This window comes from Mya arenaria, chromosome 5 (assembly GCF_026914265.1).
Source record: "Mya arenaria isolate MELC-2E11 chromosome 5, ASM2691426v1".
Lineage (NCBI taxonomy): Eukaryota > Metazoa > Mollusca > Bivalvia > Myida > Myidae > Mya > Mya arenaria.
Window position 1 is genome coordinate 22,888,234 of NC_069126.1, and position 18,607 is coordinate 22,906,840.

Genomic DNA, 18,607 nt, shown 5'->3' on the forward strand with positions numbered 1-18,607 from the left:
AAACCAGTTATGTAGCAAGCTATGTTGTGTTATACAAATAGGCATGCACTTAAGCTATTTTGTTAATTTGATTATCAAAAAAAAGCAACCGTAAAAACATAAACGTTTGATTTTAAGATCATTATATTGATTTGAGATTGAGTATATTTGATATATAAATTGAAAACCTCGGATTCAACTCGCATTCTGAGGTGTTTCTTAACAAGCCTGTTTATCTCTTTGTTTTAAGAAAAACAATGACTCAATCAGGAATAGTATTTGTTTGGAATCTTTGATTGTACAAGGTAATTCACTATGAAAATACAATAGAAACAACAACAACAAGCACAAACATCATGGAGTGAAGTTTTGTTTACAGGTACACATTGCTAAACCTCATAAGACAATGCACGGTATACACAAAACTGAACACACCTATATATCATAATTTCCATCAAAATATCTTTTATGAACAAATGTTTTGGATACCGCATCAAATCAACCAGCGAAAACATCAGTTACCTTGTGAATGGCGGTAACTGGTTTGCTTTATCTCAATATCAGACTTGCCTAACATTGCTATAAATGACCTATCAAGAGACCACACAGCTTGTAAACAAAAAAGCAACATAAATATACACTTATTGTCAACCTTAAGTAAGATACAAGCCATTCCATGAAATGATCATTAGAACCATCGGATTAACAGTACTGTGTGCCGTTTTGTTAGGATTTTAGTCTTTACTTTTATATTTGTTTATCTGTAAAAACGTAAATGGCAATGCATCGTATTACGTAACTTCGTGTACATTTTCAATGCTGGCTAAAGTAAAATTCACTCACAAAATAATAAAACTGTGACACTAAGATGCTTAATTTACGACTAAAATCAACTAAGATCTTTATTAAATATTCCAATGTACAATCCAACAATACAAAGATAGCAAACTAATATCTACGAACACTTTCGAAACTATGCACTCATATGGCAATCATAAGTATAATGATATGAAAATATTACAAAACGAACAATGCAAATGCAATAAAACGCGATTGTTTATTTCATATGGTATACCAACTCACGATTTCACGATTTCACGAATTTCGAAATCAAAAAATACTATGTAGAAAAAGTAGGTTGACACGTTATCAAAATGACAGTAAACATTAATATCATGCATGCATATACATCGACAACACCATCTGGCCCTGTAGGCTTACAATTCAACGTAAAAGAGCTTGCGAAACACTACTTGTACAGGTACGTGTGCATGTGGGCTACTTGTATGTGTACTACATCAATAATGTGTTTGCGTATTATACAAGTTTAGAATGACATGAAACATGGCACGAGGAAGTTGATATTGTGTATTTTAGCGAGTTTCAGGACGAATTACGCACAGGACTTTTGAGTTTAACTGCATCTGGTAAAAGTACGTGTAACATCGCGTACAATCATAGAACATATTCGTATAAAATATTTTATATATGGACAAAATATAACTAAACGTTGGCTATATTTACAAAGGCAACAGGATGGGAACAGTCTAATGGTTAAAGGGTTCCACAGAGGCCGTATTTACGTGTCCCACCAGGGATAAAATAAGATCATTGAGACTCTCAAAAAGGGATCTAGTAATGGTTTATAATTAAAAAAGGAATCGAGTATGATGCGTAACAGTTTAACGAAGTCATTGAAATCGAGCATAATAAATTAGTATATTGGTATACCATGTCTTATATTGGTTAACATATTTCTGCGACGGTGCAATTATTGTTGAATTAATCTGTTATTGTACAAATCAATTTGCATAAGTATCAATTTGGTTAACATATGTACATGGATATTTGATCTGTAAAAATGTCATAGTTGCAACCTTATAACACATAAGTACAATATCAATACATTTACAACGAATCAAAACGGTAAGCGTATCTATAATGATTAAGAAATTTCAAAAGATACAAATCTGACAACATAGCAAATAATTTGAGTCTCAAATAGTTTCATAGAGCGTGAATATAATTTGCATCCGGCGCGTTTGTCTGACTGTCGCTGTGATCGGATGTAGTGTCCACATAGTCATAATGGCATTCATTTTCATTTGAACGGCCTTTGTTTCCTTTCAACTCCAAATGTTGAGGTGCGTTTGTGATCTCGAAAGCACTTGCTGACACTTCTCTCTTCCAAAAATAATATTTAATACAATTTTAGTAAAATAAAGAATACTCTAAGGATAAAAAAGTGCTTTGCAAACTTCTTTTTTAGTAATTTCAGAAACAAATTTATCCAGTATTTTTTATAATAATATCAATTATAGATAAACGAAACAGAAGATTTAAAACCACTTTATTTTTAATATCGTTATATAACAAGGATTCAAGCATCAAAATAAACCTTTCGAAGAACCATTGTATGGTTATTTGTGGAGAAGACATTAAATTGCAAGGTTTTAATCTTACCAGATTGTGATGCGCAGTATCATACCCATATGTACTTCGCTCTCTAACTGCAGGTGTCCTTCGGCGTAGACGCTTTTCATAAACTGTGTCAAATATATTAAGGTTTTAATCAATCATGTAGTTACAAATTTTATGGGATTTAACACAAGATAAAATGTAAATGAATTACGAAGGACACTTTGACATTCCTTTACTTATCTGAATGCCATTGCACTCAAGCGAACGTCAACATTTCATGTATTTGACTTTTCAATTTTTGTTTGAGCGAAATAAGCCGATGTAGCATATATTCCTGTATAACATTTGTAAATATACTGAATGCACTTACACTCGATCCAAGCTTCAGTGATAAGGGTTTCGTCATATTCACGTAAGGCGTGTTTTGTACGATTTCAATTGTACCTTCAATACTTGTGCCATTAAAATATAACAGTAGAGTTATGCCTAATACGCATGTTTCCGTAGCTTTCATTGTGATATAGGTTTTTGTAATGTGTTTTGACAAATTTATCTTAATGATTGTCTTGACATATAGGCAAACTTGCTGTACTTTCAAAAACATCTATTATGATTGTCCGTATGCAGAGTCAATTTGTGCTGATCTAAGCATTGTTATAACACACGAATAACATTCCTAGATTTACAAACATGATCAAAATCCCACATTTCTCAAAGTTGACATTGGATGACCAATGACATGTGTTCTGTCACAGATCAGTAAAAATGAGTCTTTTGGAAGTAAAACATTGTCAAAGGGCATCAGGCAACGACAAATAACACTGTTATATTTATATCGATAGAATTATGTCCATTTATAATTTAAATTCGGAAAAAAGGATCAATTATATAGATATCGGTCCAACAAATATTGATATGACTATCTTATTTTCAATTAAAGTATCTACCCATTTACCATGAGGTTTGCATCGGCTAAAGAGAAGAAAGGACAACATCGCTACAATTAGAAGTATAATTGTTCCAGCTTCGGCGTAAATGACCGACATATGCCACTGTTGGGTAACAACTGGTGAAGAGTTGTTACTTGATTCTGCAATAAGATAGTTTAAACTGTACCAGTACTTCAATTTGCTAAGTAAAATTTGTAACTATATTGTTTCGTCCATTTGTTATTATATATTTTTATTTCACATATTCAAAATAAAGAAAACTAACGTACCTTGAACAGCTTGAAAGGAAATTGTGTATGTTCTATTTTTTGAATATGAAGATTCGTTCCAACAATTTGCAGAACAGTGTATCCGTTTTCCGTCCACATCTTTAGTTATGAAGTAGAGCGCATTTGAAAAAGTTGTATAGCCAGAGCCGCTGTTCTTTGTCCATTGGGATGTCGATATTGGGTCAAGTAAGACGAAGTTGCTGCTCCACGCAATTGCACATGACATACATTTTCTGCTGGTGTTGCAGGTTAAGTTGAGTATATTAGGATTGCTTTGTTTTACAATTGTTGCCTCCATAAATATGTCTGAAACAAAATATATCAAACGCAAAATTTAAAAACAACATGAAACAATAAAAAAGTCGAAAGCGTGTAAATTGTTTCAGAAATACGTCTTAAACACAGAAATATTTCATATCTTTCATTGACCTTCATGCTATCTGTGGATAGTTTTGGCATCGTAAAACATCTCATCAATATCATGTAATTACGAAGTCAAATTTAGTTCTCTACCGTCTCGTAGTTTGATATAACACTTATAACTTAGAAATCACAATGTCCGGAGTTACAGATGCGGACTTAACTTTCCTATCAAATAATGGTCTCTCTAAATTAAGCTGGCTGTTTGGTGGAGTGGAAAGCAGCAAATAAAAAAAAAAGGTATTCGATGTACATATAAAATGTTCGTGTTATCATATCGTAGACGGTGTAAGTAAAGTAAGCCCAGTTTAATTAAAGTAGCACTTGAAAGTGTTTACTTGAAAGTTAATATACAAACCCTCCGTCATTGAGCTTGAAACTGTCAAGAAGTTTTTCAGAAGGTTTTCGGATGTCCAAGCATTGCAAATATATGTAATATAACCATCTCCTGTATAATCCAGTTTTAACAGGCATTCCGTTGTGTTTGTACATGTCTTTATTACAGTGGTATTTGCATATTCCCATCGAAGCGTCCAATGTCCTCCTTCATAATTGCTGTCATTCACAAGACATTTCACGGTCACTCTATTATTTGGACATAAATGAACAGGTGATGTCGTGTTTAAATACAGAGTCGGACCACCTGAAATATACAAGAAAACAATTTGCTGAGAAAGTAGCAATTGAAAGTAACAAATATACACAGCTAAATGAAAATGATAGTTATTATTTTAAGATGAATGGAATCTAAGTTGTGTTACAAGTTGGTTAAACGCATCGTGTGAAAGCTATGATAATAATACATTCCGGAAGATTAAGAGAAAAAAGTAAAAGAAAAAAGCAGTCAATGTTGAAATGAGAAAGTTGGAAATTCGACAAAAAAGTAGGATCGAGTACGTACCTGAAAATGTAACTGTGTAAGTTTTATTTAAATGTGATGGAAAATGATCGCATTTTATTGAACATGTAATAGCTCCCCCAGCCATGCCTTTAGTCACATTGTAAAGCACGTTTGAAGCTGAACGGTATCTCCCACTGTCACCGTTCGTCCAGTTGTTGCTATGAACGTATCTCATAGCATCCTTGTCGCTTGACCATTCAATTGTGCAAGGCGGATTTGATTCATTCGTTTCACAAGAAACGTTTAAGACACTGATAGAATGAGTGTTGTTGTATTCATGTATTTTGTTGATGGACATCGAAATGTTTGAGGGGGGAACTGAAATAAAGAAATGTGAGGCATTTTCTTGAACTTGATTTGCAGTTTATGAATGTATTTTATGCTATAATATACAGTTTACAAATTTGTGATAACCATTTCTTATAAATATAAGACATGAAAACGAACAATGGCAGCACAATATGTTCTATTAGTAATTCTAGTGTATTATAGCTTACTTATAATATTAACATACTTTAAAAGAGTATTATCTGATTTTAAACAGATTGATCTTCATTAGAATTCGAGATCAGATACTTATAATATGGTCAGTTATAAAACCTTTAAGCATGTTTCATATATCATAGGAAGTAAATTGTTAATTAACACCGTTAATTTGTTAGAATAGACGTGAAGTTAAACTCAATTAGAACGTATGTACATTCTTTACCTGTTGCAGTTTTTTCAATTTGGAAGTTAGTGTATATTATAATGATAAATGCTTATGCATTCAAAAATGATTTTGTTATAACGTTATATAAATTATTACATCGATCCGAATTGAACCGTTTTGATATATAACACAATAAAATTGGTCGCATTTTTAGTTCCATAAACTTAAAACTCGAATCAACATAGATTAAACTTACATTTCATACTGATGTTTTTGCATACTGAGACATTTTTAAAACCAAACTCGTATTTGCTCTTCCTGGTACAGCACATTTCTTTTCCATTCCATGCTATGTTAGCCTTTGTCAATTTTGCTGAACTTGTAAACGTATGAGAAGATCCATTAAAATAATCACTTTGCTGAACGTCAGTTAGCAAGACTGTGCCAATTTGTATTTCTATTGCCGGAGCTGGTATAGCATTGCAAACTGTACATATTATTGTCGAACCTTCTCCATCAAAGAATTCAGGAACTGTAAGCATTGGCGAGCTACCTTTCTCTAGAGTTGAAATACAGTGATTTATTAACTTTCAAATTGAAACACAATATTATTATTAATATTTAATATAAAAATGCAATTCCAACCACCACAAAATAACGAATTAAATTTTGTCACTTAGATATATCCCCTATTTGCTTACCAACGTTACATAGAATTCCGTGCACAACGTAGGGTGTTTTAAGGGCTGGATTAGAAACCTGACAAGTCACATTCCGTCTTGAAAATCCAGCCATATATTGATGAACGTTATGGAATCGGTACAACCCTTTGTTCCCTTCGCTTTCAGAAAGAACAAATGAATCCTGGCCAACTAAAAGGACGACCTGTACGGGTTTTGTTCCATAATCAGTTATGCAATACATATCGGAGCCTCCATAAACATAAATACATTTTGTTGTATTAAATTCATAGGACTTTGGACCAAGTACTGGGTAACTCGGTCTTTCTGAAAAAAATCACATATTAACATAATCCTTTCATATACCGATGAAAAAGTATTATTTTACATTGCCGCTGGTGTAGTTTTTTTCACGATTGTACTAGATTATTCAGACTCTTATTTGACTTGTGTTTAATTCGAAGCAGATTTAAAATTGCATATAAATTTGAACGTAATATATTGTAAATAAAAAATTGACATTCTACGTGAAAAAGTAAAATAAAGAAACCTAAAAGATGAAGCTGCACAGATTCTGTTGTTTCAGCTGAATTACACTCTAAACAATATGATCCCTCATCTCTTTCATCAAAGTTGAATATCGTTAATGTATACAAATATACTGATTCTGTTTTTTCTTCGTAAAACCCTTCTTCTAGCTGTATCTCTTGAATGTTTTTCTTCCACGTTCGTCTGGTGAATGATTGTCGCTGTATACAGTCATCAGACGGAAAATATCCCAATATAACGTCTGCACCGCGAACGACCGGGCTTAGAAGCATGAGAGCACCACATTGACCAACAATATCTGTAAATCATAACTGAATAATCAACAAAACAAAACAACAAAACCATATTTTAGTTGTGTTATTCCATTGCTCGCACCCAACAACTAAGAAGAGTGGAGACAACCAAGTAGTAATTGCTAGATATTAAGCAATGAATATTATAAAATATTTCAACAAAAATCAAAGTTATTTGATATAAACTGATTGACTAGATTGAGAAATATTTTGTTCGCAGTTTAAGCTGATACCTTGTTTTATCTTCTATAATATATAGCGGTTGATAAAAACGGGCCTTTGAAACAAATAATAGTACAAAATAAATTACATGGACAGCCCCAGCAGCAAGTAATATACTATGCTTGTGTACAGAGGATTTAAATAATTAAGTCCAAATAATGAAAAACATGAAAAACAAGGAACACATACAATACAATAAAATAAACGTTACCGCCTTGAAACGGTCAGTTATTTTACCTTTCATATTTAGAGATGTTATGTGTGTTTTGATTGATGGGTTTGTTGAACATCTGGCAAAGAAAAGAGAATTGTTGTATTCAGTTGATGGCGTCCATTTTAAAAAGAACGACCCATTTTCCAAATATTTCGATACGTTTGTCCCATTGATTGTACGAAATCCATTTCCCTTCTCCATTAAGTATCTCCATTCTACGTCACAACCCCAATGGTAGAACGGTGTCGCCTTCAGTGTTACCTCCCTGTTCACAAAAGCTGGTCCTTCCACTGATATTGTTCCATACTGGTTACTGGCAGCATAAACGTAGCTAACGACTGCTATAATCGTGGTAACAATCCAGTTACAACTACACATCTCACCCTAAATAATGATATATGACGGGCTATCTAGATTTTCGTTTAATTAAGGACAGTCACATTCTACCGCTTTCGAAGTGCTATTCCAACCTGATGTATAACAAAAAATACTACGTACGAAGACTGCTTATGTTATTCTAAAACACACCAATTAGGTTTGCACCGATTAAAATCCATGAAGCACACGCAAGCTTCAGAATTCACACAGCGTTAGAAAACAACGGAACGACTACTGGGATCAAATACATAAACATACAGGCAGCACATGTCCATTTGACCTACAGGGTACAAAGTACGAATTACATTGATATGTTGTATATATTTATATATAAATTACGGAAATTGGTGTAATCACTCTTTCAGTCAACAATAAGAGACCAAAGTCGCAATTCTTTGATACTCATTAACAATGGCGTATGTTACCACACAATGCAAAATCATTAAATGTCCGTTTAATTAAGTATAACACCATATTACTTACGCCTGCTTTTCCATGAGTAGACCGTTTCCACTAGGCAAACAGCTCTTAAAAACGAAGAAACTGCGATTCCTAATACCAGCCCTGTACGTGCATTGGATGCACACCCGCCTTATTATGGTGAATAAATCGGATCTGTATTTGCACGTTTATCAGTGATAAACATGCAAATACAGATCCGATTTGAAAGGTGAAATGAGTGGGTATTGTCCTGTTTGTTGCTAATGAGTAAGCTGAGGTCCATGTTCATTTTGAAGTTGATTGGCCACTTAAAATAATGGCGAAAGACCCGAAGTTATATCTAGCATTTCTTATGTCGAAACTACTATAGAACTAAATGCTTATAAATTAGTATACTAATCGTTCACATAATTAATATTGTTATAAAAATAAAACAATGGTAGTATTGAATAATCAAAATGTGCAGACATATACAGAAATACATTGAGGCGCGGAGGAGGCCAGATGAAAAACCAAAATGTGCAGAGCTATACAGAAATACATTGAGGCGTGGAGGAGGCGAGATGAAAAACCAAAATGTGCAGAACTATACAGAAATACATTGAGGCGAGGAGGAGGCGAGATGAAAAACCAAAATGGACCTGTAGGTACAACATGTAATAACAATGAAAGCTTAAAAATGAATAACCTGCGTTGTTTCGTTAGGGTATTCTATACCGATAAAATTCATAATGTTTACATATCAAATGTAAACCAGCTTAAAACTTAGAAGATGGAGTAATAAGAATAATTTTATTCAAGCAGTTTACATTTTAATCAATATGTTATGCCAAAGAAGAATATATCGTAACGGGTGTTACTTGATGTTTGAAAGCGATTTTCAAATAATGGTTTTACGAACTTGTACAAAAATCCGCAACTCAGTATTAAACAAGAGATATTTGTCAAACTTTATCCCCCAACCCCCATGAGCGCCATGTTGTCAAGATTATTTGGACAATTGAATGAAATATGCATGGACCTCCAAGTCACGTTTGAGGGCCATGGGTGCGGGCATTGTTGGGTTATCACTCACACAACATTTTCGCATTCAAAGTCACTGTGATACTGACCTTTGACCCGATGACTGCTAAAGTCAGTAGTGGTCATCTACTGGTCAGGCCCAGCCTCCATGTCGTGTTTGATGACCATAGGTCTACGCATTGTTGATTAATTACTCGGACAAGCCTTAAAACGCTTTTAGCATTTATTGTCACTGTGACCTTGACCTTTTACCCGATGACCCCTAAAATCAATAGGGGTCATCTTCTGGTCAGGCCCTCATGTCAAGTTTAATGACCATACGTCCAGATATTGTTGAGTTAACACTCGGACAAGCTTTGGTCTACCGACGGACCGACGGACCGATCGACCGACCGACCTACCGACGGATCGACCGACATGTGAAAAGCACTATACCCCTCTTCTTCGAAGGGGGCATAATAATGATGATCTATTTAAATTTTTAGATAATTTTTTTAACAATTCTTCAAAAAATCATAGCAACTCGTTAAGTCTAGTACAGGACTATTGGCAGGTAAGTCTTTCACAACAATACATATGACGGCAAAAGTTGATTAACTAAATTTAGACAGCTCATGAAACTAATACTGTTTTTAAGCACAATATGCACCGACGTATCCATTTAGCAATTTGTGCAAAGTCCCAAATAAAAACAGTTCTGGGAACACTCAGGTGTTTTACAATTATGAGATTTCTGATGTGCCTCAATAACTGTTGTGTTTTTAGTAGTCGAATATTTTATTGACACTTTCATTAAATAATATTGTTAACATTTGGTTATTGCTGAAAATAAATTGACAAATAATAATGATATAAGCAAACTGATATCCCGCGCCAACACAGCGAAATTTAAAATGTGTTTGACTTTATAATTTGTTTTCAAATACAATACAATACATATATGTTCAAAGGGGCAATAACTGAACTTATGGTCTTTACTAATGATAACTTTATATTTACATATTTGAAAATTATTATTAAAGATATATTAATTTCTATTTCAATGTATAAAGTATCAATGAAATACATCAATGGACTTTGAAATTATCTGAGGTGGTACGCAAACTTTAACGTAAATCCTTAGTCGAAAAAGGGGCATAATTATGTCAAAATGCTTGATACAGTGACCTCCTCCTGTGTACAGGTTGGGACATGATGGTGAACAAGCGCGCGAAGTTTCAAAGCCAGATGTCAATGGACTTCAAAAATATTTGAGGTGGTACGCAAACTTTAACGTTAAGTGTAAGTCGAAAAAGGGGCATAATTCTGTCAAAATGCTTGATACAGTGACCTCCTCCTGTGTACAGGTTGGGACATGATGGTGAACAAGCGCGCGAAGTTTCAAAGCCAGATGTATATGGACTTTGAAAGTATTTGAGGTGGTATGAAAACTTTAACGTAAATTTTAAGTCGAAATAGGGGCGTAATTTTGTCAACATGATTGATAAAGTTACCTCCTCCAGTGTACACGTTGGGGGCATGATGGTAAACAAGCGTGCAAAGTTTCAAAGCCAGATGTAAATGGACTTTGAAAATATCTGAGGTAGTACGCAAACTTTAACGTAAATTTTAAGTAGAAAAAGGGGGCATAATTTTGTCCAAATGCTTGATAGACTTACCTCCTCTTGTGTTCAGGTTAGGGGCATGATGGTGAACAAGTGGGCAAAGTTTCAAAGCCATATGTCAATGGACTTTTAAAATATTAGAGGTGGTACGCAAACATTAAAGTAAATTCTAAATAGAAAAAGAGGCATACTTTTGTCATATGCTTGATATAGTCACCTCCTTCTGTGTACAGGTTGGGGGCATGATGATAAATAAGTGTGCAAAGTTTCAAAGGCATATGTCAATGGACTTTGAAAATATTTGAGGTGGTACGCAAACTTTAACATAAGTGGTTACGCCGACGCCTACGCTCGGGTGACTTCGGATAGCTCTCCTTATTCTTCGAATAGTCGAGCTAAAAATAAAAAATAAAAACTTTATATTCAAGCTAATTTGAATAGTTTGGACATTGCAAGTATCATTCAAACTATCGATATTCCGTATTTTAGAGGTTAAATATTATCGTAAATCTCTAGGTCTCCAAAGGTCCCGCATCTTAAGAGTCATCTACAAATAAAAGTTGCACACAACACTGAAAACAACGCATTGAAGATATGAAATCAAAGCATGAAGACACCATATATCTACATCCTCCTTGTAAATCTAATTGTTGAGCAAGTATAAACAAACGACGAAATGTTTTACAATATTTTTTGTCATAAAGTAAATAACTATATTGCATTGCATTTCAGTGAAGAACTGCATGGCATATTTTAATTAACCACCTTTTAATAAACTGCTTTAGGGCATACTTGTCCATAAGACGCTCCTGATTTAATTTCATTTCTGTTGCATGTTTAATAAAATGTATCTTCAAATGATCTACGGGATTTTTCTTAATATTCTTCCTCAACCTCTGTGTGTTGAATTCCGTTTCCATCCTTGGCGTTGTTTAAATTATCGTACGATATAATTTAAAGATTTACTATTTACACTTTGACATGACAACCATAGAACACTTCTTCAAAGAAACGAGGAAATACACACTTACATTAGCTCTATTTAGGTCAAACACTTGACTGACTTTAACATCTTGTAATAATATCAAACATGATCTCGAACAAACTGTATTTACAAGCATAGACGAAACATAATAAATAAAGTGTTTAGTAATTGTTTTCATCATAAAAATAAGACTTTATACTAACAATGAATTTAGACTTGTTCCCAAACTATACTTACACAAATATCTTCAAAAACTGCTATATCAAAATGGCAATGCAATGTTTTACCCGTGCACAAGCCCCATTAGTCAACTTTAACACTATGGCAAAGAAGTGCTTCAAGGTCTTTTGGCTTTATGACCTGACTAATCCAGTAAATCATATGTGGAAAGTGTACCTCAAACAGAATTAAAGGTATAGTGCAAAAATCAGTTATTAAACTTACACATTTAGACTTGAAAAACACGATGAATCACTCTTTCGAACCATAACAATGTTAACATCAAGAAAGTGGATCCTATGTACAATTGTTGCAACCTGTAAGACGGCCATTTTGATAAGGGCAGGCACACATGTTTCGACGACAGGAGAAAGGGCTATAAAGTCGGCAATTTCAATTTCGAGTACAATGTGTTTAAAGTTTTGTAAATTATTTAGCTTACTTTTATTTTCGTTATAAGTCACAATTTCTTCGCTAAATTTATTAAACATGAAGTAAAACAAACGTTTAAAACGATCATAATACATCCATCAAGCCGACAACGATATAAACAGGTATAGACAGGTACCGACGAGCTATAGAAACAACCGTATTTTCTATATTTAGCATATACGTAATTTCCGGTTGGTAACATTCCTGTTGAAACTTAAACGTTTTTGGTCTACATTAACTGCTTTTCGAGGACGCTTATGCCGAATTTTGACATGTACGTTTTATTGCACTTATATAAATTAAATATTAAGCTTGGTAGCGTGTAAATGAAAATATAAAAGAGAAATTGAATCGCTTATTGTCAAAGTCTTAAACTTAGAGGTAATCAACTGTCTTGAACCGGCGCTTTGATTTAATTTCCAAACAACATTGTCAAAAATAATTTATGAATCTGTATAATTTTATATTTTCTACATCTTAACAAAAAGCAGTTGGTTTGTAGTCCGTGGAGTACAGTCTTTCTGATAGACTGGTCACCGACACTGATGACATTTTTGTTCAGGATTTCTGTAACTTAAAATTAATTTCAAGAAGCACTAAACCTGACCATAACGCTGCAAACAATTTTGATCTGTGTATGAGTTTCGAAGAATTTACTTCCGAACACAGTGCACTACATATATATGTATATTCATATTCATCACATTGCTAACTTTATTTCAGGACAGTATCTATATCCCTTGCTAATTTTGATCTCTGTATGAGTATCGTGTACGAAGTTGAATTCATTTCAGAACACAGTGCACTACATATATATATATATATATATATATATATATATATATATATATATATATATATATATATATATATATATATATATATATATATATATATATATATATATATATATATATATATATATCTTCCCATGTCATGCCGCCCAAGAGACTGGTCAAATATTTTTCAAAACTTCATGGAAATGCTTTGTCTTCATAGTATTTGCAGAGGTATATTGTAGTTATTTTAGCTTGAGTTAAACGGCAGTTAATTGACAGTTTGTTTCAAGCAAGTAGAAGAAGATTTGAAGTGTCGCTTACCTTATGATACGGAATCAAAAAACCCATTGTTGAAATCAGAATATTTTACTGGTTTCCATAGTTTGTTTATTAATAAAATCATGCAATATCATAGAGCAAAATTGAAAAATATGCAATAAATATGAGTATTATTTCAGCCGGAAAGCAAGCATTTTACCTGTTTGATACAAAACCGAGTTGGCGGGGAAGGGAGCAATTACAGTTGTGAGCTTGGTGATCATTACTACAAGTACTTTGGTGTTGGAGAAGAAAAGGCGGAGTTGCATTTTGATTATGGTGTCATGTCAATCTTTGGTATGCACTTAATGAGAAACATGACAGTTACAAATGGAGCTTTTCATTAGCTGAATTGCAAATAAGTATTTGACTTCAAAATATGCTGGTGAATAAAATCATTACTGGAAGAAATAAGGGGTTTTAATTTGTTGCATTGGATTTTGTTGTAAGACTGAACTTTCTACTATGAAAGCATGTTATACAAAGATTCACCCGGGAAAGGCTTCCCATACAGACGTGAACCTTAACACTAAAGTGTTAACCATGTTGTTGATGGCAGCGACAAGTACAAAATTGCCATAAATGTTAAAATTAATGAAATACAACTGTCTATACATGTTGCCAGAGAAAGTATGTATATGTGTAGAAATTAGCGTAACTTTTGCAATATTGAATCATAACCTCAGATAGAGACAGTCAAATGCTGCGACGATATATTAGGTAGTTGCGACTGTTTCCAGCTCATCCAGTAGTTGCCATGACATTCTCCAACTTGTAGCTTTCCATTAGTTACAAAAACGGCAGTACTTCACGACTACAAACACCACAAACAAACCATACTCTAATCGCAATTCCTTGAACGTTAAATGATGGGTTGACATTATTAGGCACTGTGACGAACGACTAAGTGACACTCGTAGTTTTGTTGTTGTTGTTTTCTCAAACATTTGGTAAATAAACATGTCATAACATATAGTTTAAGTGTGACCTATCTAATTAGATGCAATTAGATGCTTATGTTTAAGTGTTCCTTTTCCAACAAAAGTCAGCTGTGGTAATATCATTTTAAGTGACATAGTACTTTTATTTCCTATAACAGCATTCACGATCTAGTTTCTTGATACACTAACAAAACGTCGTTGGTCACATAAGAAACATTATAAAGAATTTTGTTATTAATTGCAAAATGTAAATAATCAGTCATTAAGAGATTTAAAAAAAATCAAGACACCACATCAGTCTGATTAGGTATAAGACAAACCTTCAAAGCGTAGCAACATGGTTTGCGGTAGAAGTATAAAAGCTTTAACTGATGGCGTAATATATAGAGGATATTAAAAAAATGTTCATTTCAGTGTAAGATCGTATTTAATTTAACGAGTTTCATAGACAAACATATTTTCATGAATGAAGTTAATTACGATCTTAAACTGAAATCAGCTAATTCTCTGTTTATTGTATGCTTATTTCGGTGTTTTATTAGTATTAAAATTATTTTTCCAAATACCCCCACCCCGTTTTTGAAGAGTGTTTTTACGCCGCTACCTGTGGGAACCCTTCACGCAGTTTTTTGCTGATGGTGAAGCTGTCAATTGTCTATTTCTGGTTCGCGGATAAAGAGTTATCTGATATAGTTTATTATTCACTCGTGTTTTAGTGAAAACACCTTATGAACTAATAAACTTATAGTAACGCATTAATGCTCCAACTCATAAGAGTGAATGCACGAAAGCATTTTTAAATTTAACCGGTCATGCATCAATGACCAAATAACTACGCCGCGATTTATTGAATGAATATTTTAAATGTCAAATATATAAGCAAATCATTTTCGGATAACATTGGATACAAATAACCAACATTTTTTCATAATTTTAGTTTGTTTCATATTACATTGGTATTCAGTTATTTCTCGCTGTCAGAGACCAGTCTGATTCGCTTGAAGATCGTTTCCCAGGTAAAGAGTGAAGACCACGCTAGGTTGTTGACAGTTTTTTTGGCGTAGGTTGATTAAAATAATCATCAGTTTATCTGTTAATTGTTGTGTGTTTTTTTCGGGAAGTTCGTATTACAAAGACAAACAGTTAAAACATATGTTTATTTCCACATATATATTTCTATAAAAATTTGCTTCCTTTTTAAAAATCATATCATTAATTTTGGCATCATTTTCAAGTTCAAACAAACTTAAGTATCTTAACACAAAAATCTGCCGAATGTGGGAATTTTAGTGGGACTATTTGACAAGGTATGCTAATATGTAGTTCAGTTTTGTAGACAAATGGCCCTTAATATGCAAAGTGAATATGCACCTTCTAATACAACGATTACTGTACAAATTATACATTGTAGCATGTAAGATATTAACAAAAATAAAGTTTATTGCACAATTTTCTAAACGATTAATTGGCCCCCATCTGCACCAGTCTTATTGAATTAATCGAATAGAACACCAAACACAATTTCTATCCTTTACATATGAAGAAACTAATGTTTCAATCATTTTAAAGCTTTCTATAAATGTTTTACAGAACTCATATTTAATTTAAAAGCATTTCATAGCATGAATAAGAGTTTTTACAACGGCTCAAATGTACAGACTACACATGTAAGTTTCCATCCTGCATTGTAAGGCAGACATGGAAGGGAGCCACAGACTGCTTCTTGAAAATAAAGCAGTGCTCCGTTTACATTCGCTTTTGTCCCAACACGTGGTTCCGGTTCACCGTCCATACAGATATACTCTTTGTTAGACGCATGGTTATGGCGTTCAGCCATGAGATAACCATGGTATTCTTTAGTCCAACCTTCGTAGCATTCTTGTCTAGCCGGGATCATAAGAACATTGGTACTTGGCGTCCTGCATACTGCGCAAGGAACGTCCTGGTCTTTCAACATTCCTTCCATTTGATACTCGGCGCCATGTACGTAGCCTATATTACTTGATGACGTATCTGTACCCCACTGTGGGTCCTTTGGTAGACATATGTAGTTGGCACCATTGCCAGGCTTATCATACGGTGCTCCACCTGCAAACCCCTCATAGACGAGTTCAGCGGCTGTATTGGTTGGGCACGACTTTTTTCCCCAGCGGATGTAAGTGTTACCACCGGGGTCATTGAGTCCTGTAAAGTGTGCAATACACTGTCCTTTTGTGAATATTCAATGTTATAATTAATCATTACAATATACTACAAACAACAATTCAATGTGAAACAGAAGAACAACGTTCTTGTTCATAAACATATCTGCTCGTTATGTTGGTAGTTTGTGTCCGAAACAAAGCGTGAAGGTATATATGTAAGGATCAAGGGTAGGAGATACTTTTTTGTTAAAGAATGGTAATAGAGAAACAAATTGTCAATATAAAATTGAACATACCTTTAATCTTTCTGGTGAGCGTCTCAACGAGAGCTGTAAGAGCTGTTACATTAGCAACCAGTTCGTTTTTGTCCCTCTGTAGGTTTTCTAGCTTTTCCAGCACCCCAAACTCGTACTCGAACCTGTTTTTTATGTAGCACGAAGGCTCCGTCCCTTGACTCCTTGAAGGATTTTGCGCAAAACATAGCCCTAGAAAACACACTATAAAAATGATCACCATTGTATTACAGTATCTGTCCCGTATGTGTTCGTCACCTACTCTGTTGTTTTACTTCCACAGGCTTGATCATCAAAGCATAATTGACGCACTTGAATGTTGCTATATGCAATAGCAATGCACTTGTAAAATGTTTACAAAGGTTATCATCCCTTTTTAATCATAAGTGTGAGTAAATTAAGTATTTATGTCCGGCACATACTCAAAACTAGGAGGCTTGCATCCGGAATGTTTAAAAAACAAATACTTAATGCATCGAACGGGTTCAAACATATTTTAATCCACTTTGTGCTTGCAAATCTCTGATTTCGTAAACTCAGATACCCTTCAATTAAGTTATGATAATATACAATCCATTTAAACGTTATATTTCTGTTCTGAAATATATTAACCTATTGTAGTTAGTTACTTTTAAGAGTATGTATTTCTTTTCCATACAATTAAGTAAAAATATGAACGGTATACTGCGTTCTTTTACAGGATGTAAAATTAAAATAAGACGTAAAAACTCCCAGAAAGGACATCGAATTGATTTTTTCTTAACTTCAATAGTTTTCAACTGATCAGTATGAATTTTGTATGGTTACTAAGAGCAATATTCTACACGTTACTAGTCAGTATGTATGTATCTTTGGTAAATATTAGTTTAAAAGAATATTGTATTCCAACATTGGTTGTGCAGACAAGTATAACACTTCATTTAACGTTAATAATTAATATTATTTAAAATGATAATACTAAATGCTTACACCTCAACTCCCATTTCTTAAATGTACTGCCTTGCGGCAATTGCGATTATCATCCAATGAAAGCAACATCTTCTGATATTTTTGATCGCGAATCATCGCATAACAATATTTATGAAAATTGTTGACCTTTTTATTGTTTGCATTGTGTAATAAGGTCCCATACAAAAATAAATGGACATTTTAGAAAGTGTTCATTTATGATATGATAAAAGAATTGTTGTCATTAGTGTTTCAATTTTATGTTTAAAAGTACTTTCAAGAAGTTGATCTTTTCCCGCTTTATTGTTACGCTATGTGATATAAATGTTTCCGGTTACAGGCGGATCGTTCTATTTACGGAATGGGCGAGAAAGGAAAAATGTAAGGTTTCTTAAATGAAATGAAGTATTGTTTTAACATTTATTGAATGAAATAATGAACCATTAGTGTTAATATAAGTAATGAATTGCACGCTCGATGTCATTTTCGGGGATATGAACGCATTTGGGCTGGTCAAAGTACGCGTGGAGTCTTTCTTGGACTCCGAACACT

General features: G+C 33.6%; 2 protein-coding genes across 3 annotated transcripts; both read right to left on the minus strand.

The window, feature by feature from the left end:
• Positions 1 to 1,986: 1,986 nt before the first annotated feature.
• Positions 1,987 to 8,128, minus strand: LOC128235539 (uncharacterized). Its single transcript, XM_052950351.1, has 10 exons — positions 7,574 to 8,128; positions 6,823 to 7,119; positions 6,294 to 6,599; positions 5,849 to 6,151; positions 4,941 to 5,258; positions 4,398 to 4,682; positions 3,620 to 3,925; positions 3,356 to 3,490; positions 2,443 to 2,525; positions 1,987 to 2,163 (listed from the first exon to the last, which is right to left on the minus strand). Exons 1-10 carry the CDS (start codon positions 7,926 to 7,928, stop codon positions 1,987 to 1,989), a joined length of 2,565 nt encoding a protein of 854 aa, XP_052806311.1. The 5' UTR covers positions 7,929 to 8,128.
• Positions 8,129 to 15,808: 7,680 nt separating this feature from the next.
• LOC128235014 (uncharacterized) lies at positions 15,809 to 17,436 on the minus strand. Of its 2 annotated transcripts, none has more exons than XM_052949690.1 (2): positions 17,111 to 17,436; positions 15,809 to 16,878 (listed from the first exon to the last, which is right to left on the minus strand). In XM_052949690.1, the coding sequence occupies exons 1-2, from the start codon at positions 17,328 to 17,330 to the stop codon at positions 16,307 to 16,309; spliced, it is 792 nt and encodes a 263-aa protein (XP_052805650.1). In that variant the 5' UTR covers positions 17,331 to 17,436; the 3' UTR covers positions 15,809 to 16,306. The 2 variants fall into 2 exon arrangements, with proteins under 2 accessions (XP_052805650.1, XP_052805651.1); XM_052949691.1 differs by having other exon boundaries at positions 15,809 to 16,854; positions 17,111 to 17,432.
• Positions 17,437 to 18,607: the final 1,171 nt, after the last annotated feature.

Excerpts from the sequence above, each read along its gene's own strand:
- LOC128235539 (XM_052950351.1), bottom strand. The coding sequence starts at position 7,928 with ATGTGTAGTTGTAACTGGATTGTTACCACGATTATAGCAGTCGTTAGC. Across the intron at positions 5,259-5,848 it reads CAAAAACATCAGTATGAAAT|TTCCCCCCTCAAACATTTCG; the intron begins GTAAGTTTAATC and ends TCTTTATTTCAG. Across the intron at positions 2,164-2,442 it reads ATACTGCGCATCACAATCTG|AGAGAAGTGTCAGCAAGTGC; the intron begins GTAAGATTAAAA and ends TATTTTTGGAAG.
- LOC128235014 (XM_052949690.1), bottom strand. The coding sequence starts at position 17,330 with ATGGTGATCATTTTTATAGTGTGTTTTCTAGGGCTATGTTTTGCGCAA. Across the intron at positions 16,879-17,110 it reads GCTCACCAGAAAGATTAAAG|GACAGTGTATTGCACACTTT; the intron begins GTATGTTCAATT and ends TATTCACAAAAG.